The sequence below is a fragment of the Procambarus clarkii genome, chromosome 63 (assembly GCF_040958095.1).
Source record: "Procambarus clarkii isolate CNS0578487 chromosome 63, FALCON_Pclarkii_2.0, whole genome shotgun sequence".
Taxonomy (NCBI): Eukaryota; Metazoa; Arthropoda; class Malacostraca; order Decapoda; family Cambaridae; genus Procambarus; species Procambarus clarkii.
This window is the reverse complement of record NC_091212.1, coordinates 25,332,254-25,353,091: the sequence shown is the minus strand read 5'-3', so window position 1 is coordinate 25,353,091 and position 20,838 is coordinate 25,332,254. Positions and strand designations below refer to the sequence as shown.

General features: G+C 45.4%; 2 protein-coding genes across 3 annotated transcripts in view; both read right to left on the bottom strand.

Annotated features, from left to right (window-relative positions):
• The window catches only part of LOC123769457 (protein O-linked-mannose beta-1,2-N-acetylglucosaminyltransferase 1), a 234,757-nt gene that overhangs the window by 49,570 nt on the left and 164,349 nt on the right, over positions 1-20,838 (bottom strand). The gene's annotated exons all lie outside the window — the stretch shown is intronic.
• Positions 10,826-11,959, bottom strand: LOC123769606 (mucin-19-like). Its single transcript, XM_045760845.2, has one exon. It carries the CDS (start codon positions 11,957-11,959, stop codon positions 10,826-10,828), a length of 1,134 nt encoding a protein of 377 aa, XP_045616801.2.

The window sequence follows — 20,838 nt, the reverse complement described above, 5'->3', positions numbered from 1 at the left end:
TTATAAGGTATTAATGTCACCTTTGACAAGGACCTAGGATTCATCAATGATTTACGAAGTTCACTTACGAAAGCTCTACATCTTTCCCCGATTATGTCGGATATGTTTATTTATTAAACCGTTCACGAGCTCTGATACTTCTCATCCCAAGGTCATTATTGTTCGAGACAATCTCGTGGAGGAGTTCTTAAACTGTTTAATAAAAGTAAACTAAGCCGCCATGATTAAAGAAAGATGTACAGGTTCCGTGAGTGGTTGATGAATCCCGGTCTTGGACTTGTGCAGGTGCGCACACGAGCGCGCTGGCCAGGATTATCACATCCCATCCTCCTAAAATGAAAGTACTTATCACAACTATTTGGTGGACAGTAATAATATGATGAACCACCACAAAGTCGACTTTTGTAATAATTTGAACAATCCAGAAACTTTGTTATCAGCATATGTATATATATATATGTCGTACCTAGTAGCCAGAACCCACTTCTCGGCCTACTATGCAAGGCCCGATTTGCCTAATAGGCCGAGTGATTTTCTTAATTTTCAATAAATTGTTTACGATTAGTTTATTTGAATTATTATTATATTATATTAAGAACATAATTTATTGACTTAGTTGTGTTAGTTTAGGTTAGGTTAGGTTAGGTTAGGTAGGGTTGGTTAGGTTCGGTCATATATCGACGTTAGTTTAACTCAAATTTAAACAAATTAACTTATGCATAACGAAATAGACAGATTTATCATTTCATAAGAAAAAAATTAGAAAATTATATAAATTCAGGAAAACTTGGCGTATTAGGCAAATCGGGCCTTGCATAGTAGGCCAAGTACGACGTTCTGGCTACTAGGTACAACACACACATATATATATATATGTCGTACCTAATAGCCAGAACGCACTTCTCAGCCTACTATACAAGGCCCGATTTGCTTAATAAGCCAAGTTTTCATGAATTAATATATTTTCTCTAATTTTTTTCGTATGAAATGATAAAGCTACCCACTTCATTATGTATGAGGTCAATTTTTTTTTATTGAAGTTAAAATTAACGTAGATATATGACCGAACCTAACCAACCCTACCTAACCTAACCTAACCTATCTCTACAGGTTAGGTTAGGTTAGGTAGCCGAAAAAGTTAGGTTAGGTTAGGTTAGGTTAGGTAGGTTAGGTAGTCGAAAAATAATTGTTTCATGAAAACTTGGCTTGTTAGGCAAATTGGGCCTTGCAAAGTAGGCTGAGAAGTGCGTTCTGGCTACTAGGTACGACATATATATATATATATATATATATATATATATATATATATATATATATATATATATATATATATATATTCAGCCCATCCTCCTGTTTTGGAAGTACTTACAGTAACGATGAGGACCATAGTACATATACCGACGTACAACACAATTAGAAAGTAGAAATCGATACTATTGAATTTAGACAAACTGGAAAAATTTTCTATTTTTGTTGCAAAAAAAAAAAACTAACCTAACTTTCTTAGGCCTAATACACCATATCTGAGGCCTAATATAATACATATGTGTGCTACACTAGATCTAGGAATATTTATTGTTTTTTAGCTTAATTTTTTTTAACCGATACAGTTAAAAGTACAAAATTCTACTATCTAATTGCTTTATACGTCAATCTTTGTACTATGGCGTATCGAGCTACAAAAATGCTATCTAAACACGAGGATGGGTTGCAGCGTGAGTCCTAATCCCACCTCTACTAGCAAGCCTAGGCCTAATACATGGTAGCTTAGGCCTAATAGCACGTATAAATGTGCTATACTTGGACTAGGCATATTTAAGTTCGGTTTTTAGCCATTATTTTTCTGGACATATAAAATTAATAGTACAAAAAGTGGGTTAGCGGAGAACCATCACTACATACTGACACTGTCCCCCAAGAGGGTACCATAGGCACTGTCATGTCATGGCTCTGTCATGTCAAGGCTCTGTCATGTCATGGCTCTGTCATGTCAAGGCTCTGTCATGTCATGGCTCTGTCATGTCAAGGCTCTGTCATGTCATGGCTCTGTCATGTCATGGCTCTGTCACCACCACCGTCCACTCCATCTACAGTTGTAAACATTTATGTAATGTTTAAACCATTATGCTGATTGTTTGTGAAGTGTATCTATGTATATACGTGAACACGTTGTACTGAACGGGGTGAGAATAGCTTGAGCTGACTCTTTCCTTTGTGTGTATTTATACCTCAATAAACGTATTTAAATATGAATTTGAAATGAATGTTTAAACCATAAAACTGCCAGTTGTGAGATTGTTATTTGATGTTGATAACACGACACACCATAACTAACCAGATTAATAAGAAGTGCGTCTAACATTCTACGGTTGTTAGGTGATTTACTCAATAGTAATTGAGGCCAAACAATCTAGAGTGAGGCCAGTATATGCTGTTCACATGTGCCTTAATTGTCGTAGGTTCCATATACACCTGCCTCACCCACCCATATCTGTCTCAAACAATTTGCTCACCTCCCCCCACAACTACCACACTCACCCACAACTACCACATCCACCCACAACTACCACACCCACCCACAAGTACCACACCCACCCACAACTACCACATCCACCCACAACTACCACACCCACCCACAACTACCACACCCACCCACAACTACCACACCCACCCACAACTACCACACCCGCCCACAACTACCACACCAGCCCATAACTGTCTCACCCACTCACAACTACCACACCCACCCATAACTACCACACTCACCCACAACTACCACACCGGCCCATAACTGTCTCAGCCACCCACAACTACCACATCCACCCACAACTACCACACCCACCCACAACTACCACACCCGCCCATAACTGTCTCACCCACCCACAACTACCACACCCACCCACAACTACCACACCCACCCACAACTACCACATCCACCCACAACTACCACACCCACCCACAACTACCACACCCACCCACAACTACCACACCCACCCACAACTACCACACCCGCCCACAACTACCACACCCGCCCATAACTGTCTCACCCACTCACAACTACCACACCCACCCATAACTACCACACCCACCCACAACTACCACACCGGCCCATAACTGTCTCACCCACCCACAACTACCACATCCACCCACAACTACCACACCCACCCACAACTACCACACCCGCCCATAACTGTCTCACCCACCCACAACTATCACACCCACCCACAAGTACCACACCCACCCACAACTACCACATCCACCCACAACTACCACACCCACCCACAAGTACCGCACCCACCCACAACTACCACATCCACCCACAACTACCACACCCGCCCATAACTGTCTCACCCACCCACAAGTACCACACCCACCCACAACTACCACACCCGCCCATAACTGTCTCACCCACCCACAAGTACCACACCCATCCACAACTACCACATCCACCCACAACTACCACACCCACCCACAACTACCACACCCGCCCACAACTACCACACCCACTCACAAGTACCACACCCACCCACAACTACCACACCCGCCCACAACTACCACACCCACCCACAAGTACCACATCCACCCACAACTACCACACCCACCCACAACTACCACACCCACCCACAACTACCACACCCACCCACAACTACCACACCCGCCCATAACTGTCTCACCCACCCACAACTAACACACCCACCCACAAGTACCACACCCACCCACAAGTACCACACGCACCCACAACTACCACATCCTCCCACAACTACCACACCCACCCACAACTACCACACCCGCCCATAACTGTCTCACCCTCCCACAATTACTACACCCGCCCACAACTACCACACCCACTCACAACTACCACACCCACCCACAAATACCACACCCACCCACAACTACCACACCCACCCACAACTACCACACCCACCCACAATTACCACTCCCACCCACAACTACCACACCCACCCACAACTACCACACCCACCCACAACTACCACACCCGCCCACAATTACCACACCCACCCACAACTACCACACCCGCCTACAACTACCACACCTACCCACAATTACCACACCCGCCCACAACTACCACACCCGCCTACAACTACCACACCCGCCCACAACTACCACACCCACCCACAACTACCACATCCACCCACAACTACCACACCCACCCACAACTACCACACCCGCCTACAACTACCAAACCCACCCACAATTACCACACCCGCCCACAACTACCACACCCGCCTACAACTACCACACCCGCCCACAACTACCACACCCACCCACAATTACCACACCCACATACGATTACCACACCCGCCCACAACTAAAACACCCACCCACAAGTACCACACCCACCCACAACTACCACACTCACCCACAACTACCACACCCACCCACAACTACCACACCCACCCACAACTACCACACCCACCCAGAACTACCACACCCGCCCACAACTACCACACCCACCCAGAACTACCACACCCACCCACAACTGCCACACCCACCCACAACTACCACACCCACCCACAACTACCACACCCACCCAGAACTACCACACCCACCTAGAACTACCACACCCACAAAGAACTACCACACCCACCCAGAACTACCACACCCACCCACAACTACCACACCCGCCCAGAACTACCACACCCACCCACAACTGCCACACCCACCCACAACTACCACACCCACCCACAACTGCCACACCCACCCACAACTACCACACCCACCCACAACTACCACACCCACCCACAACTACCACACCCACCCAGAACTACCACACCCACCCAGAACTACCACACCCACCTAGAACTACCACACCCACAAAGAACTACCACACCCACCCAGAACTACCACACCCACCTAGAACTACCACACCCACAAAGAACTACCACACCCACCCAGAACTACCACACCCACCCACAACTACCACACCCACCCAGAACTACCACACCCACCCACAACTGCCACACCCACCCACAACTACCACACCCACCCACAACTACTACACCCACCCACAACTACCACACCCACCCACAACTACCACACCCACGCACAACTACCACACCCACCCACAACTACCACACCCACCCACAACTACTACACCCACCCACAACTACCACACCCACCCACAACAACCACACCCACCCACAACTACCACACCCACCCACAACTACCACACCCACCCACAAGTACCACACCCACCCACAAGTACCACACCCACCAACAACTACCACATCCACCCACAACTACCACACCCACCCACAACTACCACACCCACCCTCAAGCCTCCCTGTGACGTCACAAGGAGGGGGAGGCCTAAAGACAATGGCTCAATGTCTCACATGTTGGGGGGGGGCAACATACACCCCACTCTCCCCCCACCTCTAACGGTTCTAGTCAAGTATCCTCTCCTACCACTTCACTCTCACCTCTTCCTATTTCACAGAAACAGGAAAATCTCTGTAATTCTCTCTACAGAGCCATCACAGACCTCTAACCAGTCCCAACCGACAGTCCTTAACATAAGCTTTCATTCAACACCCCACAAGTATATGTTAGTTTGAAAGCTTCAGTTTCTACGAGTCCCTAGAGCGACTCGTCTAATCTAGAAACTAGGAAAACTAGCTGAGGGAATCTAGATTCCCTCACACCTGTGGACGCAACCCACACCACTGTCGAAATTCAGCCTCGCCCTAATTATCCTAGATAATAAGTGTGTTGATAGAGAAGCCTGTTGCTACTTCTGGTGTTGTGAGGCCTTCAAGACGGTGGTGTAACTCTAACAGGGTCACTGTGGCTAAGGCAGGCAAGGAGCCCCGTTCCAGCCCTCCCGCGAGCGAGAGGAAGGTAAAGGAAAGGAAGAAGGTTTAGGGGAAGGGAGAAGTTGTGAATGTAAGGGGAAACAGAGAGGAGGATATGATATAGGAAAGAATGGAACAGGCAATGGAAGAGACAGTGAGTTTGAGGTAATGGATGGGGAAAGGGAAGCTAGACAGATTGAGGTAATGATGGGAAATTGAGAGCCAGAAGCAAGACTTATAAGGGAGTAGTCCCCGAAGGAAGTCATCGAACGGAAAGGCGGTAAAGGAAGGGAAAGGGAGAGAAGGGATGGAGACGGAGAATGGGAGGTTCAGCAAGAGTGCCTGAGGAGCTCTGGCAGGCATTAGTATGGAGCCTTGAGCAACCGTGGCACTGCAGGCAGACAACTTCATAGTGCCATATTGCACCAGTCTCCACCTCCCTACCTGTCCTCCTGCAATGTGTGCAACTCTTGCAAGTTTACAACCTTCCTGCAATGACAATGTAAGGTCATTAATGATGTAAACAACCTCATAACTCTTCGGAGCGCGTAAACTGTTTATTAAACGCAAATTTAGACGCCAAGATCTAAGAAAGATGTACAGGTTTCGTAAGTGGACGCGTAAGTGCTTGATCAATCCTGGGTCAGATATTTTTCAATTTAAAATAAATTCATGTGTCGGGTCGTAAGTTTTGTACTTGTCTTGTACTTGAATGTAAGTCTTGTACTTGAATACAAGTCTTGCACTTATCTTGTACTTAAGTGTAAGTCTTGTACTTATCTTGTATGTGAGTGTAAGTCTGATACTTATCTTGTACTTGAGTGCATGTCTTGTAATTGAGTGCAAGCCTTGTACTTGAGTGTAAATATTGTACTTGAGTGCAAGTACATCACTTAAGTACAAGACTTGTACTTAAGTGCAAGTCTTGTATTTTCCTTGTACTTAAGTATAAGTCTTGTACTTGAATGTAAGTCTTGTACTTGAGTGTATGTCTTGTACTTGAGTGGAAGTCTTGTACATGAGTGTAAGTCTTGTACTTGAGTGTAAGTCTTGTACTTGAGTGTAAGTCTTGTACTTGAGTGTAAGTCTTGTACACGAGTGTAAGTCTTGTACTTGAGTGTAAGTCTTGTACTTGAGTGTAAGTCTTGTACATGAGTGTAAGTCTTGTACTTGAGTGTAAGTCTTGTACTTGAGTGTAAGTCATGTACTTGAGTGTAAGTCTTGTACTTGAGTGTATGTCTTGTACTTGAGTGGAAGTCTTGTACATGAGTGTAAGTCTTGTACTTGAGTGTAAGTCTTGTACTTGAGTGTAAGTCTTGTACTTGAGTGTAAGTCTTGTACATGAGTGTAAGTCTTGTACTTGAGTGTAAGTCTTGTACTTGAGTGTAAGTCTTGTACATGAGTGTAAGTCTTGTACTTGAGTGTAAGTCTTGTACTTGAGTGTAAGTCATGTACTTGAGTGTAAGTCTTGTACTTGAGTGTAAGTCTTGTACTTAGGTGTAAGTCTTGTACTTAAGTGTAAGTCTTGTACTTGTCTTATACTTCTAAGAATTTTAATAATTTGTTGACAGATGCTGACAAAAGTATGTAGTGTACCTACATACCCATGTAGTGTACCTATACCAGCATTAGTAATATTTGGTCAGGAAGGTAGATACTGTGATGTACAGTAACTGCATGTTAATAGTTTCACGGACCTCACGGACCAATGACCTCCACAGCCCTGTCCAACATGGATTTAGAGCGGGAAGATCATGCTTCTTGCAGCTACTTGACCACTTGAAATTACTGAGGCATTAGAAGAAAAATGAATGCAGATGTGGTATACAGGGACTTTGCAAAGGCATTCGATAAATGTGACCATGGAGGGATAAAATGAGGTCAATGGGACTAACCGGTAAAGTAGGACGGTGGATATTCAATTTTCTGTCGAACAGAACCTCAGAGTAACAGTCAACCAAATAAAGTCGAGTCCAAGCGCAGTTAAAAGCTCTGTACCTCAGGGTACAGTCCTTGCACCACTGCTTTTCCTTATTCTCATATCAAATATAGACAAAAATACAAGTCATAGCTTCGTATCATCCTTTGCAGACGACACAAATCAGCATGAAAATTACCTCTGCTGAAGACATTGAAAAACCACTAGCAGATAAAGTTTTCGACTGGGCAGCAGAAAATAACATGATGTTTAACAGTGATAAATTCCAGGTACTCAGGTATGGTAAAAATGATGACCTTAAACATAATACAGGGAACAAAACAGAATCAAATTTGCCCATAGTAAAAAAGCAGCACGTAAAGGATTTGGGAATAATGGTGTCTGACGATCTAACATTTAGGGAGCATAACCAAGCAAATATTGCGTCAGCCAGAAAAATTATAGGATGGATTACGAGAACCTTCAAATCCAGGGATCCCATCACAATGGTTGTACTTTTCAAATCACTTCTGCTGTCCCGTCTTGAGTACTGTTCGATACTCACTTCCTCTTTCAGAGCAGGAGAGATTGCTGAAATAGAGGGAATACAGAGAACATATACGGCACGCATAGACACGATAAAGCAATAAATTATTGGGATCGTCTCAAAGCTCTCCAAATGTCTCCCCTAAAAAGGAGACGAGAGAGAAATTAAATAATATACACGTGGAAAATACTGGAGGGCCAGGTCCCAAATATACACAGTAAAATAACAACATACTGGATGGAGTGAACCATATGGAAGAAAATGCAGAATAGAACCAGTGAAGGTCTACGGTTGTTCAACACCCTCCCAGCGAGTATAAGAAATATTGCCGGAACAACCGTGGAGATCTTCAAGAGAAAACTAGATAGTCTTCTTCAAGAAGTGCCGGACCAACCGGGCTGTGGTGGAAATGTGGGCCTGAGGACCGCGTCAAAGAACAACCTGTTGGACCAAGCTCTCACTAGTCAAGCTTGGCCCAGGGCCGAGCTTGGGGAGTAGAACTCCGCGATGTGGTCCATCATTGCAAACTAATTTATCGCGATGTGGTGGAACAAGTGTGAACTAATTATCGCGATGCGGTTGGGCAGATGTAAACTAATTGTCGTCATGTAGTGGGACGGATAGATATTTCTACAGGTCATAAGAGAAGACCGGCAGGAGCGCGTCTAAGGTCGTCACTTGACAGAGTAAGAACACATGCCTTCAAGGCAGTACTTGGGACGGGAGACGGGCTCGCTGGAGGAGGCTGGCCTCGAGGGGGGCGGCTCTCACGCGGTCACCAACTTTTACTCCAGGAACGTGAAGAAGAAACCAGTTCACGTCAGTGAGACGCCGCCGCTGCGGTTAGTTGTTGCGTCTTCCACACTACTTAGCTGAAGGCCGCTCCTAGTTACATCTCTTTCCGCCCCTCCCTCCCTCCCTCGCCTTACCAACCACACCCATCATTTCTCGGCTGCTGCAATTTTCAATTTCTTTCTTTATTATGCACCCCATACCCATCCTGTGGGCGGTGGTGGAAAGAGTTACCGAGGCACATAATCGGTTCAGGAACTGAACCCATAGTTCATTTAGCTAAGTGAGTAACAAACATTTACACAAATATATATACACATCGATAATCTTTTATATCACAAGTGATTCAACAAGAGGTTCACAATAGTCACTATACAAGATACTTTACATCTGTGGTGAGTCACACAGTTACTAGTCTTGCTCCACACCCACCCAACTGGGCGGCAGCTTTACAGTCATGTGCAGGCTGCACCTACAGTAAGCAAATATTGAATACTTCGCTAATATTCCCGGCAGCACATCATTATGAATGAAGTACTTTGCACATTTCTTGGACACCATTGATGGTGTTATCTATGAATTCCGCGATTTTTACACATTCCTGTATATAATGACGTAAAGTATGCGAATAGTTCTGCTGACAGAGTTTACATTTAGTCAATTCTACATCAGCAGATGTTACAAAACTCCCAGAGGTACTTGTAGACAAGCCTAAGCCTAGCAGTGATATCATCTACAAGTCAGCTAACCTTATTGGATGACCCATAGACGTGCGGTTCTTCCTGCATAATAGAATGATGATACATAGAGCAACTGGTGTGAATTTCACTTTGCCTCAAGTCTACGAGATTTTGTTGATATTCCCGGAATATTGCTGCCCTCAAACTGCTCAAAGGCAGTCCAACATGGTATAATCAATTCCCTCTTCATGAGCAAAAATCTTGGCCAACTCATCAGTTCTATCATGATTCGGAGACCAATATAGGAAGGAATCCACAGGAGACAAACTCTGACTCCATCATTGATTATTTAATTACAGTATATCTGTGTCTAGCTTCAGACACAAGCACGTCACAATTATGCCTTGGGGAGCTGAGGGCAGTCAAGGATGACAAGGAGTCACTTACAATTAACGTGTCAACTTTGGATTCATATAATCGCTCGAGCGCAAGGATTATGGCAACTAATTCTGTTTTCTGTTTGAAGAGTGGAGGCCCAGTTATTTATACGCGCTCCACACTTAATAGGAGAAGGAACCATCTCTCGCTGTCACAACAACTGCACTTCCAGCTGCACCATGGGACTGGTGCAAGGATCCATCAGTGTAAATAATCTGGGAAAGGGAGCGCTCTCTGACCAAAGCCTCAATTTGGCTTAATGCATTGTGTACTTTGCTTCTTGTCGAAGCAAGGCTTGTTCTTTAATAAGCCTTGCTTCGACAAGAAGCAAAGTACAATTTCTTAAGCCAGACTAGGCTAACTGCCGAGCACCTGACCTCCAGCTGACACAGTCCTTAGGTAACGATGTGGTCGCCGAGGGCGGGACCACGTCCTGGCAACGTTGTTAATGACAGGCCCTCGTTAGTAGCTGTCACGATGGTATACTGTCGTGGGGCGCCACGGGGCAGTGGAGGTAACGGTGTGGCAACGAGAGCAGGAGAGGGGCGGTGAAGGGCCGCCCGCAGGTGAAGGGCCGCCCGCAGGTGAAGGGCCGCCCGCAGGTGAAGGGCCGCCCTCAGGTGAAGGGCCGCCCTCAGCGTCCCTTACTTGACGTGTCTGAAGCCGAGATCCTCACACCCATAACGTCCACGACAATATTGACCACACCCATAACGTCCACGACAATATTGACCACACCCATAACGTCCACGACAATATTGACCACACCCATAACGTCCCCGACAATATTGACCACACCCATAACGTCCATGACAATATTGACCACACCCATAACGTCCACGACAATATTGACCACACCCATAACGTCCATGACAATATTGACCACACCCATAACGTCCACGACAATATTGACCACACCCATAACGTCCATGACAATATTGACCACACCCATAACGTCCACGACAATATTGACCACACCCATAACGTCCATGACAATATTGACCACACCCATAACGTCCACGACAATATTGACTACACCCATAACGTCCATGACAATATTGACCACACCCATAACGTCCACGACAATATTGGCCACACCCATAACGTCCACGACAATATTGACCACACCCATAACGTCCACGACAATATTGACCACACCCATAACGTCCACGATAATATTGACCACACCCATAACGTCCACGACAATATTGACCACACCCATAACGTCCACGACAATATTGACCACACCCATAACGTCCACGACAATATTGACCACACCCATAACGTCCACGACAATATTGACCACACCCATAACGTCCACGACAATATTGACCACACCCATAACGTCCACGACAATATTGACCACACCCATAACGTCCACGACAATATTGACCACACCCATAACGTCCACGACAATATTGACCACACCCATAACGTCCACGACAATATTGACCACACCCATAACGTCCACGACAATATTGACCACACCCATAACGTTCACGACAATATTGACCACACCCATAACGTCCACGACAATATTGACCACACCCATAACGTCCACGACAATATTGACCACACCCATAACGTCCACGACAATATTGACCACACCCATAACGTCCACGATAATATTGACCACACCCATAACGTCCACGACAATATTGACCACACCCATAACGTCCACGACAATATTAACCCCAACTATAACGTCGTTAACCATGATATAGCAGCCATGCATATACCGCTGATGAGACTGTGTTAATGTGCACATCCATGACAAGTTTGGCGTTATATCTATTTTCCGTTCATTTTTCTCCACTGGTACCTTCCCTCTCTTCACCTCACTTTGTACTGCTTCTCCTGCCTCCTGTTACCTGTTAACATTTCATGACCTTGCATTTATGTGGATTTAAATTGAAACTGAAATAAGAATATTGAAGTGTAGATACACACAAAGGGATGAGGTAACTCAAGCTAGTAAATTTATTTTAATTTTGCCCCGAGGGGCGAGTTTATTGGGCAGCGCCACTCATCCTGTGAGTGGACATACCGCCATAGCAGCATGTACAACACTCCCCAATAGGAAGAAAAGCTGCTGGGTTGTTCATCCTGTCACTTGTACCCAGACACAGCTGGGACTTGCTTAACTGTCTCAAGTGAACAGCTCCTCAATCAAGAAGATTAACATCTGTCAGCCCTTAAGATCTTGCGGGTGCAAAATGGGGGAATCTTTTAAGAACAGTATCAATATTTGACAAGTAGTGTTTTCCTAACTCAAACAATGTGGGGTTTATTATTCTACACATATTTCTAATGTCTCTCAGGTGTTCACATTCACGTAGATAGTGGTCAAGGCGGTGTCCGTCACTCTCATCACAGATTCCGCAACTTCGCTCCTCAGCTGTTGTTTCCATCCCGAATCGCCATGAATATTTGTATCCAAGACGGATTCTCGCTATTACTGATTCTCTCCCTCGTCCTCCTCCTCTTCGTCCATAATGATTGGGATTGCCAGCTGCAACGTTGTTGTACCATCGTACAGATTCACTGGTTTGTGCTTCTATCCTCTTTTCCTCAGTTACCTTGTCACGGTGATGTTGCCTGACAATACCTCTAAATTGTAGAAGAGTCTTGGGTATGAAGTATTCAATATGGTCTCCTTCGGCGCCTTCAGCAGGCAGCACATCTGCTCGTTCATTCCCATATAATCCAACATGGGAGGGGATCAAGCCAGTCTCACCCCGTTCAATACAACGTGTTTATATACACACATCACAAATAATCCACATATTACCGAGCATTCGGGTTGATAAACATATACATTTCTTCCTTTATTCCTTTACACATGCAGTATGATACCAGACATACACACATATACTTTTTGTTACTAGGTACACAGACATAAGTTGCAATAGACATTCAGACAATTCAACAAAAGGTTACAATCTTGGTGCAAAATTCTTATAGCTCTCCAGAATAGCATCAATCATTCCGTTCGTTGTATGGTTTTAAGTCTAGCTGCTACTTGTCTGACGATACCTGTTATCTGAGTCTTCCTGGAGCATAATGTGTCCTCACAAGGAAGTTTCTCTCTATAATCTTCACTAGTTTGTTGCTTCATAACTTTTCTCTCAACTGGCAGTCCCTTGTTTTTTCCACTTGAATTTCAGTATGATTGAAATCTCCCATGATTAGTAACGTTGTTCTCTTTTTATAATTGCTGCTTCTTCCACATCTTGTATTTTATACACAGTTGCATTGTATTACATTCACAGTGCCACACCCTCCTCTCTCTCTCGGATGAGAGAGAGAGAGAGAGAGAGAGAGAGAGAGAGAGAGAGAGAGAGAGAGAGAGAGAGAGAGAGACTCCTCTAATTCTCTTCCGTTGTAAACTGACTTTCTCTACCACTTGTTTCATTACACGACTAGATAATGATCCAGGACGGATCGAAATATCGTCAATTCCTTTATTTTCAGATTTGTGGGTTGGGTGTCTAATTTTCAACCACGATATTGTGACTTATTGTCAGGCGAAAGAGAGAAAGGGGAGAAAGATAGACTGGGAGGGAGGGAGAGAGAGAGAGAGAGAGAGAGAGAGAGAGAGAGAGAGAGAGAGAGAGAGAGAGAGAGAGAGAGAGAGAGAGAGAGAGAGAGAGAGAGAGGGGAGAGTGGGAGCGGGTAAGAGACCAACCTTCTCCTCAAGGATATCTAGGCACCAACAGCAACCATTTCCTTAACCTGTCTAGCAGTTCTCGCCTGTAGCATAACTCAGCCACTCAGAACCACTACATTAGCAGCAGATCTCTCAATGGAAGATATAATGCATTAAACACAATGGGCATTTCAAACCAGATACAAATATAAGCTGGATTATGCTAGAATTATCCTACATTATCATGGAGTAGCTTCAGAAGTGTATATTAAGACTCCCTCATCTCCACCAATTTACCTAATTTTTATTACACATTTACATACATATATATATATATATATATATATATATATATATATATATATATATATATATATATATATATATATATATATATGCGAACAAGCCTGAATGGTCCCCAGGACTATATGCGACTGAAAACTCCCGGGAGTTACTCCTGGAAGCAGGAGTAAACTCCTAGAGTACGAGTAAACGGCTAGAGCTATTAGCTCTTGGACCCCACCTTTCCAACAGTCGACTGCAAAATGCACTGATTCCCGACCTATTTTACTTTATCAAAGTTATTATATATTGCACACACACACACACACACACACACACACACACACACACACACACACACACACACACACACACACACACACACACACACTCTCGCAGGGAGAGAGAAAGGAATCAGAGAACCACAACCCCGAACCCTACAATCCCAGAGGGGAGTGGGGAACCCTCCTCAAACAGTGCAACAGCCACAGGGAGTGGGGCACCACCTCCACATTCTACCCAACAGACACCCTACCTGCCCCATCCCCTGTCAGCCCCCCACTAAGTACCCACCTAGGGCACCCTCCCCCCACCCACCACCCTCCTCCCACTCACACCCTCTCCCCAGGACCTCCCTTCTCCCCCATCCTCAAAGCCCTCCCTTCTCCCACATGCCCTCCCGTCTCTCCCATCCCCAAGCCCTCCGTTCTCCCTCGCCTCCCCTAAGCCCCCCACTCTCCCCCACCCCACCTAAGTCTTCCCCTCTTCACCACTCCCCTAAACCCTCCCCTCTTCCACACCAACCTCAGCCTTCCCTTTCCCCCAACGCCCCCCAAGCCCTCCCCCCTTTTTTGCCCCCCCCCTTCTTCCCCCATACCCCCAAGCCTCTCCTCCCCCCATGCTCCCCCAACCCTCCCCCTCTCACTCTCCCACCCCAACCCTCCCTCTCTCACTCTCCTCCCTACCCTCCCCCTCTCACCCCACCTTCCCCCTCTCACCCACCCCCCCTACCCTCCCCCATATCCCCCACCCCCCAAGCCCTTCCTCCTTCACCAGACTTCCCATACCAGATCCTCTCAGCTCCCGCTCATCCCAGATCCCACAGGTCCCCCCCAAAGGAGAAGCAGAAGAGAGTCAGATTCAGGGTAATGTACTCGAACATAGAGGGGATCACAAGCAAGGCAAGTGAACTAAGGGAAAGTGCACAAGAAGTGAACCCAGATGTAATTGGACTCACTGAAACCAAACTCTCTGGAATCATAACGAATGCCATGTTTCCCCCAGGAATACACAGTAATAAGGAAAGAGAGGGAAGGTAGGGGAGGAGGCAGAGTGGCCCTACTCATGAGAAAAGAATGGATTTTTAAGGACATGGCTATCCCAGGCTGTGAGGATTTCAGAGACTACGTAGCAGGCACCACGACAATGGGAGGACCAAGAATAGTAGTAGCAGTAATATATAACCCTCCACCAAATGACAGAAGACCCAGTCAAAAGTATGAAAACAACAACATGGCAGTTAACACTATAATTGAGAGGGCAGCCTCTGCTGCCTGTAGAAATAGATCCCACCTGCTCATCATGGGGGACTTTAATAACGGAAGGATTGACTGGGAGAACAAGGAACCGCATGGAGGCGAGAATACGTGGAGAGCCAAACTATTGGAGGTGGTGACTAGAAACTTTTTAACCCAGCATGACAGAGAACCCACAAGGATGAGAGGAAATGACGAACCAGCGAGACTCGACATAGTCTTCACTCTGAACGACTCCGACATAAGAGAAATCGGTTTTGAGGCCCCAGTAGGAATGAGCGATCAAAGTGTACTGGTGTTTGAGTACCTGATTGAAGAAGGGTTATTGAACCCGAGGAGGTATTCCGAAAACAAAAGGTTAGCATACCGAAAGGGAAACTATGAGGAGATAAGAAAATTCCTAACAGATACAGCATGGGAAACAGAGCTCAGGGAAAAAATGGCCCAAGACATGATGGACTACACCACGCAGAAGTGCAAGGAAGCAGCAAACAAGTTTGTCCCAGTTCAAAAGAAAAACAGTGAAATAAAGATGAGAAACCCATGGTTCAATCAGAGATGTAGGCTAGCTAAGCAGCAAAGTAAAAGGGCATGGAGAAAGATACCAGAGTGCCAGGAATGAATATATCAGGATGAGAAGAGAGGCAGAAAGACAATACGAAAATGACAATCGCAAGCAAGGCAAAGACTCAGCCTAAATTGCTGCATAGCCACATTAGGAGAAAAACAACAGTAAAGGAACAGGTTATGAAATTGAAAATAGGGGCAGAAGGATTCACTACAAACGACAAGGATGTGTGTGAGGAACTGAATAAGAAATTCCAGGAGGTCTTCACCTTAGAGTAAGGAGAAATTTCAGAGATAAGAGAGGGAATAGTTAACCAGGAACCACTGGAAGAGTTTGAGATTACCAGCGGGGAAGTAAGGAAGTGTTTACTAGAGTTGGATGTGACAAAGGCTATAGGCCCAGATGGAATCTCCCCTTGGATACTAAAGGAAGGAGCAGAAGAACTGTGCCTGTTACTCTCCATAGTGTATAACAAATCACTGGCAACAGGGGAACTGCCAGAAATTTGGAAAGCAGCTAACGTAATCCCGATATAGAAGAAAGGCGATAGACAGGAGGCACTGAACTACAGGCCAGTGTCCCTAACCTGCATACTATGCAAACTGATGGAGAAGATTGTGCAAAGAAAGCTAGTGGAACATCTGGAGCGAAAGAGCTTTGTAACACAGCATCAACATGGGTTCAGGGATGGCAGGTCCTGCCTCACAGGGATACTTGAATTCTACGACCAGGCAACAAAAATCAGGCAAGAAAGAGAAGGGTGGGCAGACTGCATATTTTTGGATTGTCAGAAAGCCATTGATACAGTACCACACAAGAGGCTAGTGAAAAAGCTGGAGATGCAGGCTGGAGTGAAAGGGAAGGTACTCCATTAGATAAAGGAGTACCTAAGCAACAGGAGACAACGAGTAAGTGTGACTGGTGAGGTCTCAGATTGGCGAGACGTTACAAGTGGAGTCCCGCAGGGGTCAGTCCTTGGACCTATACTGTTTCTGATGGATGTAAATGATCTCCCAGAGGGTATAGACTCGTTTCTCTCAATGTTTGCTGATGATGCAAAAATTTTGAGGAGGATTGAAACAGAGGATGATAGTAGGAGGCTACAAGATGACCTAGACAGACTGAGTGAATGGTCCAACAAATGGCTGGTGAAGTTCAACCCGAGTAAATGCAAAGTAATGAAACTAGGCATTGGAAACAGGAGGCCAGACACAGGATACAGAATAGGAGATGAAGTTCTTAATGAAACGGACAGAGACAAAGATCTAGGAGTTGATATCACACCAAACCTGTCTCCTGAAGCCCACATAAAAAGAATAACGTCTGCTGCATACGCGAGGCTGGCTAACATCAGAACAGCGTTCAGGAACCTGTGTAAGGAATCATTCAGAATCTTGTACACCACATATGTAAGACCAATCCTGGAGTATGCGGCCCCAGCATGGAGCCCGTACCTTGTCAAGCACAAGACGATGCTGGAAAAAGTCCAAAGGTATGCCACTAGACTAGTCCCAGAACTAAGAGGCATGAGTTACGAGGAGAGGCTGCGGGAAATGCACCTTACGACACTGGAAGACAGAAGAGTAAGGGGAGACATGATCATAACCTACAAAATCCTCAGGGGAATCGACCGGGTAAACAAGGATAAACTATTCAACACTGGTGGGACGCGAACAAGGGGACACAGGTGGAAACTGAGTACCCACATGAGCCACAGAGACGTTAGAAGGAACTTTTTCAGTGCTAGAGTAGTTAACGGATGGAATGCATTAGGCAGTGATGTGGTGGAGGCTGACTCCATACACAGTTTCAAATGTAGATATGATAGAACCCAGCAGGCTCAGGAATCTGTACACCAGTTGATTGACAGTTGAGAGGCGGGAACAAGGAGTCAAAGCTCAACCTCCGCAAGCATAAATAGGTGAGTACAAACGTGCATGAAGAAGCATCATGTAAGAGAGTAGAGGTAGAGGAGTTTATGGCAAGACATCTTGCACTGGTCCAAATAACTTGATGTTTTGAGTAAATCCACAAGGGCCGTGATGAGGGTTTGTTGTCTTGTAACCGGGATGGAGTAGAATATTTGTGGCGATAGTGGCGGTGGTTGTGATGACAGCCGGGGCCACGCCGGTCTTGTCTGGGCCGCAAGAATACATCATCCTGGTGAGCTGTCTATCTTGCTGTCACTCATCACTCTTGGGACTCTCACTACCAGTCTATTACTTTTGGGACGCTTGTCACTGTCTAACACTATTGCCACCGTCACAGGGGGGCTCTCACACACGACTCACAACTGATTTCGTTCGAACACTTCCGGAACAAGTGCTTCACTGACGAATTTTGTTCGAACCACAACCCTGTAAATGCTTCATTCACGTTTTACAAATACAAATAATCGCCAACAGAACCTAAACACCTAATCTAACATATGTCTAAATATGCACAATATGCTAATATATTATAATATTAATTTATATTTGAGAAAATTCCCGTTTTGAATGAACAGCGTGTTAAAATATATGAATACGTCTTTGGGGTCGACCGCTGGATGCAACCCATCCTCGACTCAAGTCCATTACATCCAGCGGTCAACCCCACAGACGCATTCATAAATTTTAATATGCTGTTCATTCAAAACGGGAATTTTCTCAAGTATAAATTAATATTATAATATATTAGCATATTGTGCATATTTAGGCATAGGTTAGGTTAGGTTAGGTTTGGTTAGGTTAGGTGTTTAGGTTCTGTTGGCGATTATTTGTATTTGTAGTACGTGGGTGAAGCATTTATAGCGTTGTGATTCGAACAAAATTCGTCAGTGAAACACTTTTTCCGGATTTTTTCGAACGTCAGCAGTTGCGAGTCGTGTGTAAACCGCTTTTCATTCATAAACAGGGGGTTTGGCGGGTGCATGGAATCACTTTTGGATCTTTGTTTGGAGGACGGGCTGCTGGATGGAATGGAATTGGTCTGAGGTCGGATTGTCCGGAAATGTTCGGACGCCATCAGTTGTGAGTCGTGTGTAAGCCGTTTTTCATTCATAAACAGGGGGTTCTGCGGGTGCATGGAATGGACTTCGTGTCTGTTTGGAGGACGGGCTGTGTGTGTAAACAGCTTTTTATTCATAAACAGGAGTTTGGCGGTTGGATTAACGAGCTTGGATCTTTGTATGTGAACACGGGCTGCCTTATACCATGTCGTGGTCTAGTCGCTAGAGCGTGGGAACACCCACCGCATAGGTTCCACCCGTCATCATGGCTCCTACGGAGTTTCTCATCTTTAATAATAATAATAATAATACTTTATATTTGGAAAAAATGCCGATTTTGATTACGCAGTATATTCAAACTGTTGAAGGCGCCTTCACACACCTCCCTTCTACCTCTCTACCTCCCTCACCCCATGAGTTTATTCATTCTTCATTTCTTGTAATTTTCCGATACGTTACACTCCTGGAAGAGCCTGAGCCTGGAGTGAGGCAAGGTTTACGTAGAGGAGGTTCATAATAAGACACTCAAATACTTTACGTGTCGTCGTCAGAGCAGGCAATTCGCCCGTCAGTTAAACGTAGTGATGCCAGGTTTGTTTCTTAATATACGTACATATAATGGTTTATATTTAAGTTGTTAATGGTTTTTTTAAGTTGTTAATGGTATATATTCAACGGTTTGTTTTTAACGGCTCATATTTAATGGCTTTTAACGGTTTGCATTTGACGTTAATCTGGGTTCTTTAGACAACTCCAGAGTGGATATTTGAGCGAAACGCCAACAGTGTCTCTCTAAAACTTGAAGGTAGTGGAATGCTGAGTGACCTTGTTGTGAATGTCCATTCCTGTAGGAGCGCTAAACCCTTCAGGTGATGGCCACAAGCAAGGTCGCCCTCACCACGTGAGTGCAACAGAGCAGCGGGAGGTGGGGGAAGGTGGCGGGGGAAGGTGGCGGGGAGGGAGCGAGAGTGAGGGGGAAGAAAAAGCCTCTGTGGTCACCCGAATATTCCCTCCTCGTAATGAGTCAGAAATAAGGAGCGATTTGTGGTGGTGGTGGAGCAGGGAGGGGCTACCACGCCTGGCCATTACATGCTTGTCATTACACACGCTGACAGGTTGTGATGAGAGAAGGGAAGCCATTGTTGTAGAGGTCACCGGTGAGGACCCGCCACTCACACACTGCACCACGTCCCTTGCAACACAGCCTAAACTGTCTTGCAACGCACAACAAAAATTTACTTGTTTAGAGTCACTCTTTGAAAGCCAGAGGAAAAAAATTGGTGTTAATCTCACTTACTCATTTGGCACTCAACACTTACTCATACTCATCTGACTTTCAGCATTCACAACATCTCGTCCTGTTTTCTTATTCACACTCATCATGCCCACTCATTTAGCCCCAACGCTCACTTGACATTCAATACTCACTCATACTATCTGATCCTCGGTACTCACTCAAAATCATCTGGCCCTCAATGCTCACTCATACTCCCCTCACACTCATCTGACCCTAAACATTCACATGCTCCTCTAGCCCCTAACACACACACTCCCCCTGATCCAAAACACACAACTAACATCAGACCCGCAAGGTGAATGCTAGGAGCGATATACAGACAGGTAT

Bases quoted from the DNA above. Each gene is read 5' to 3' on its own strand.
- LOC123769606 (XM_045760845.2), bottom strand. From the start codon at position 11,959: ATGTGCACATTAACACAGTCTCATCAGCGGTATATGCATGGCTGCTAT.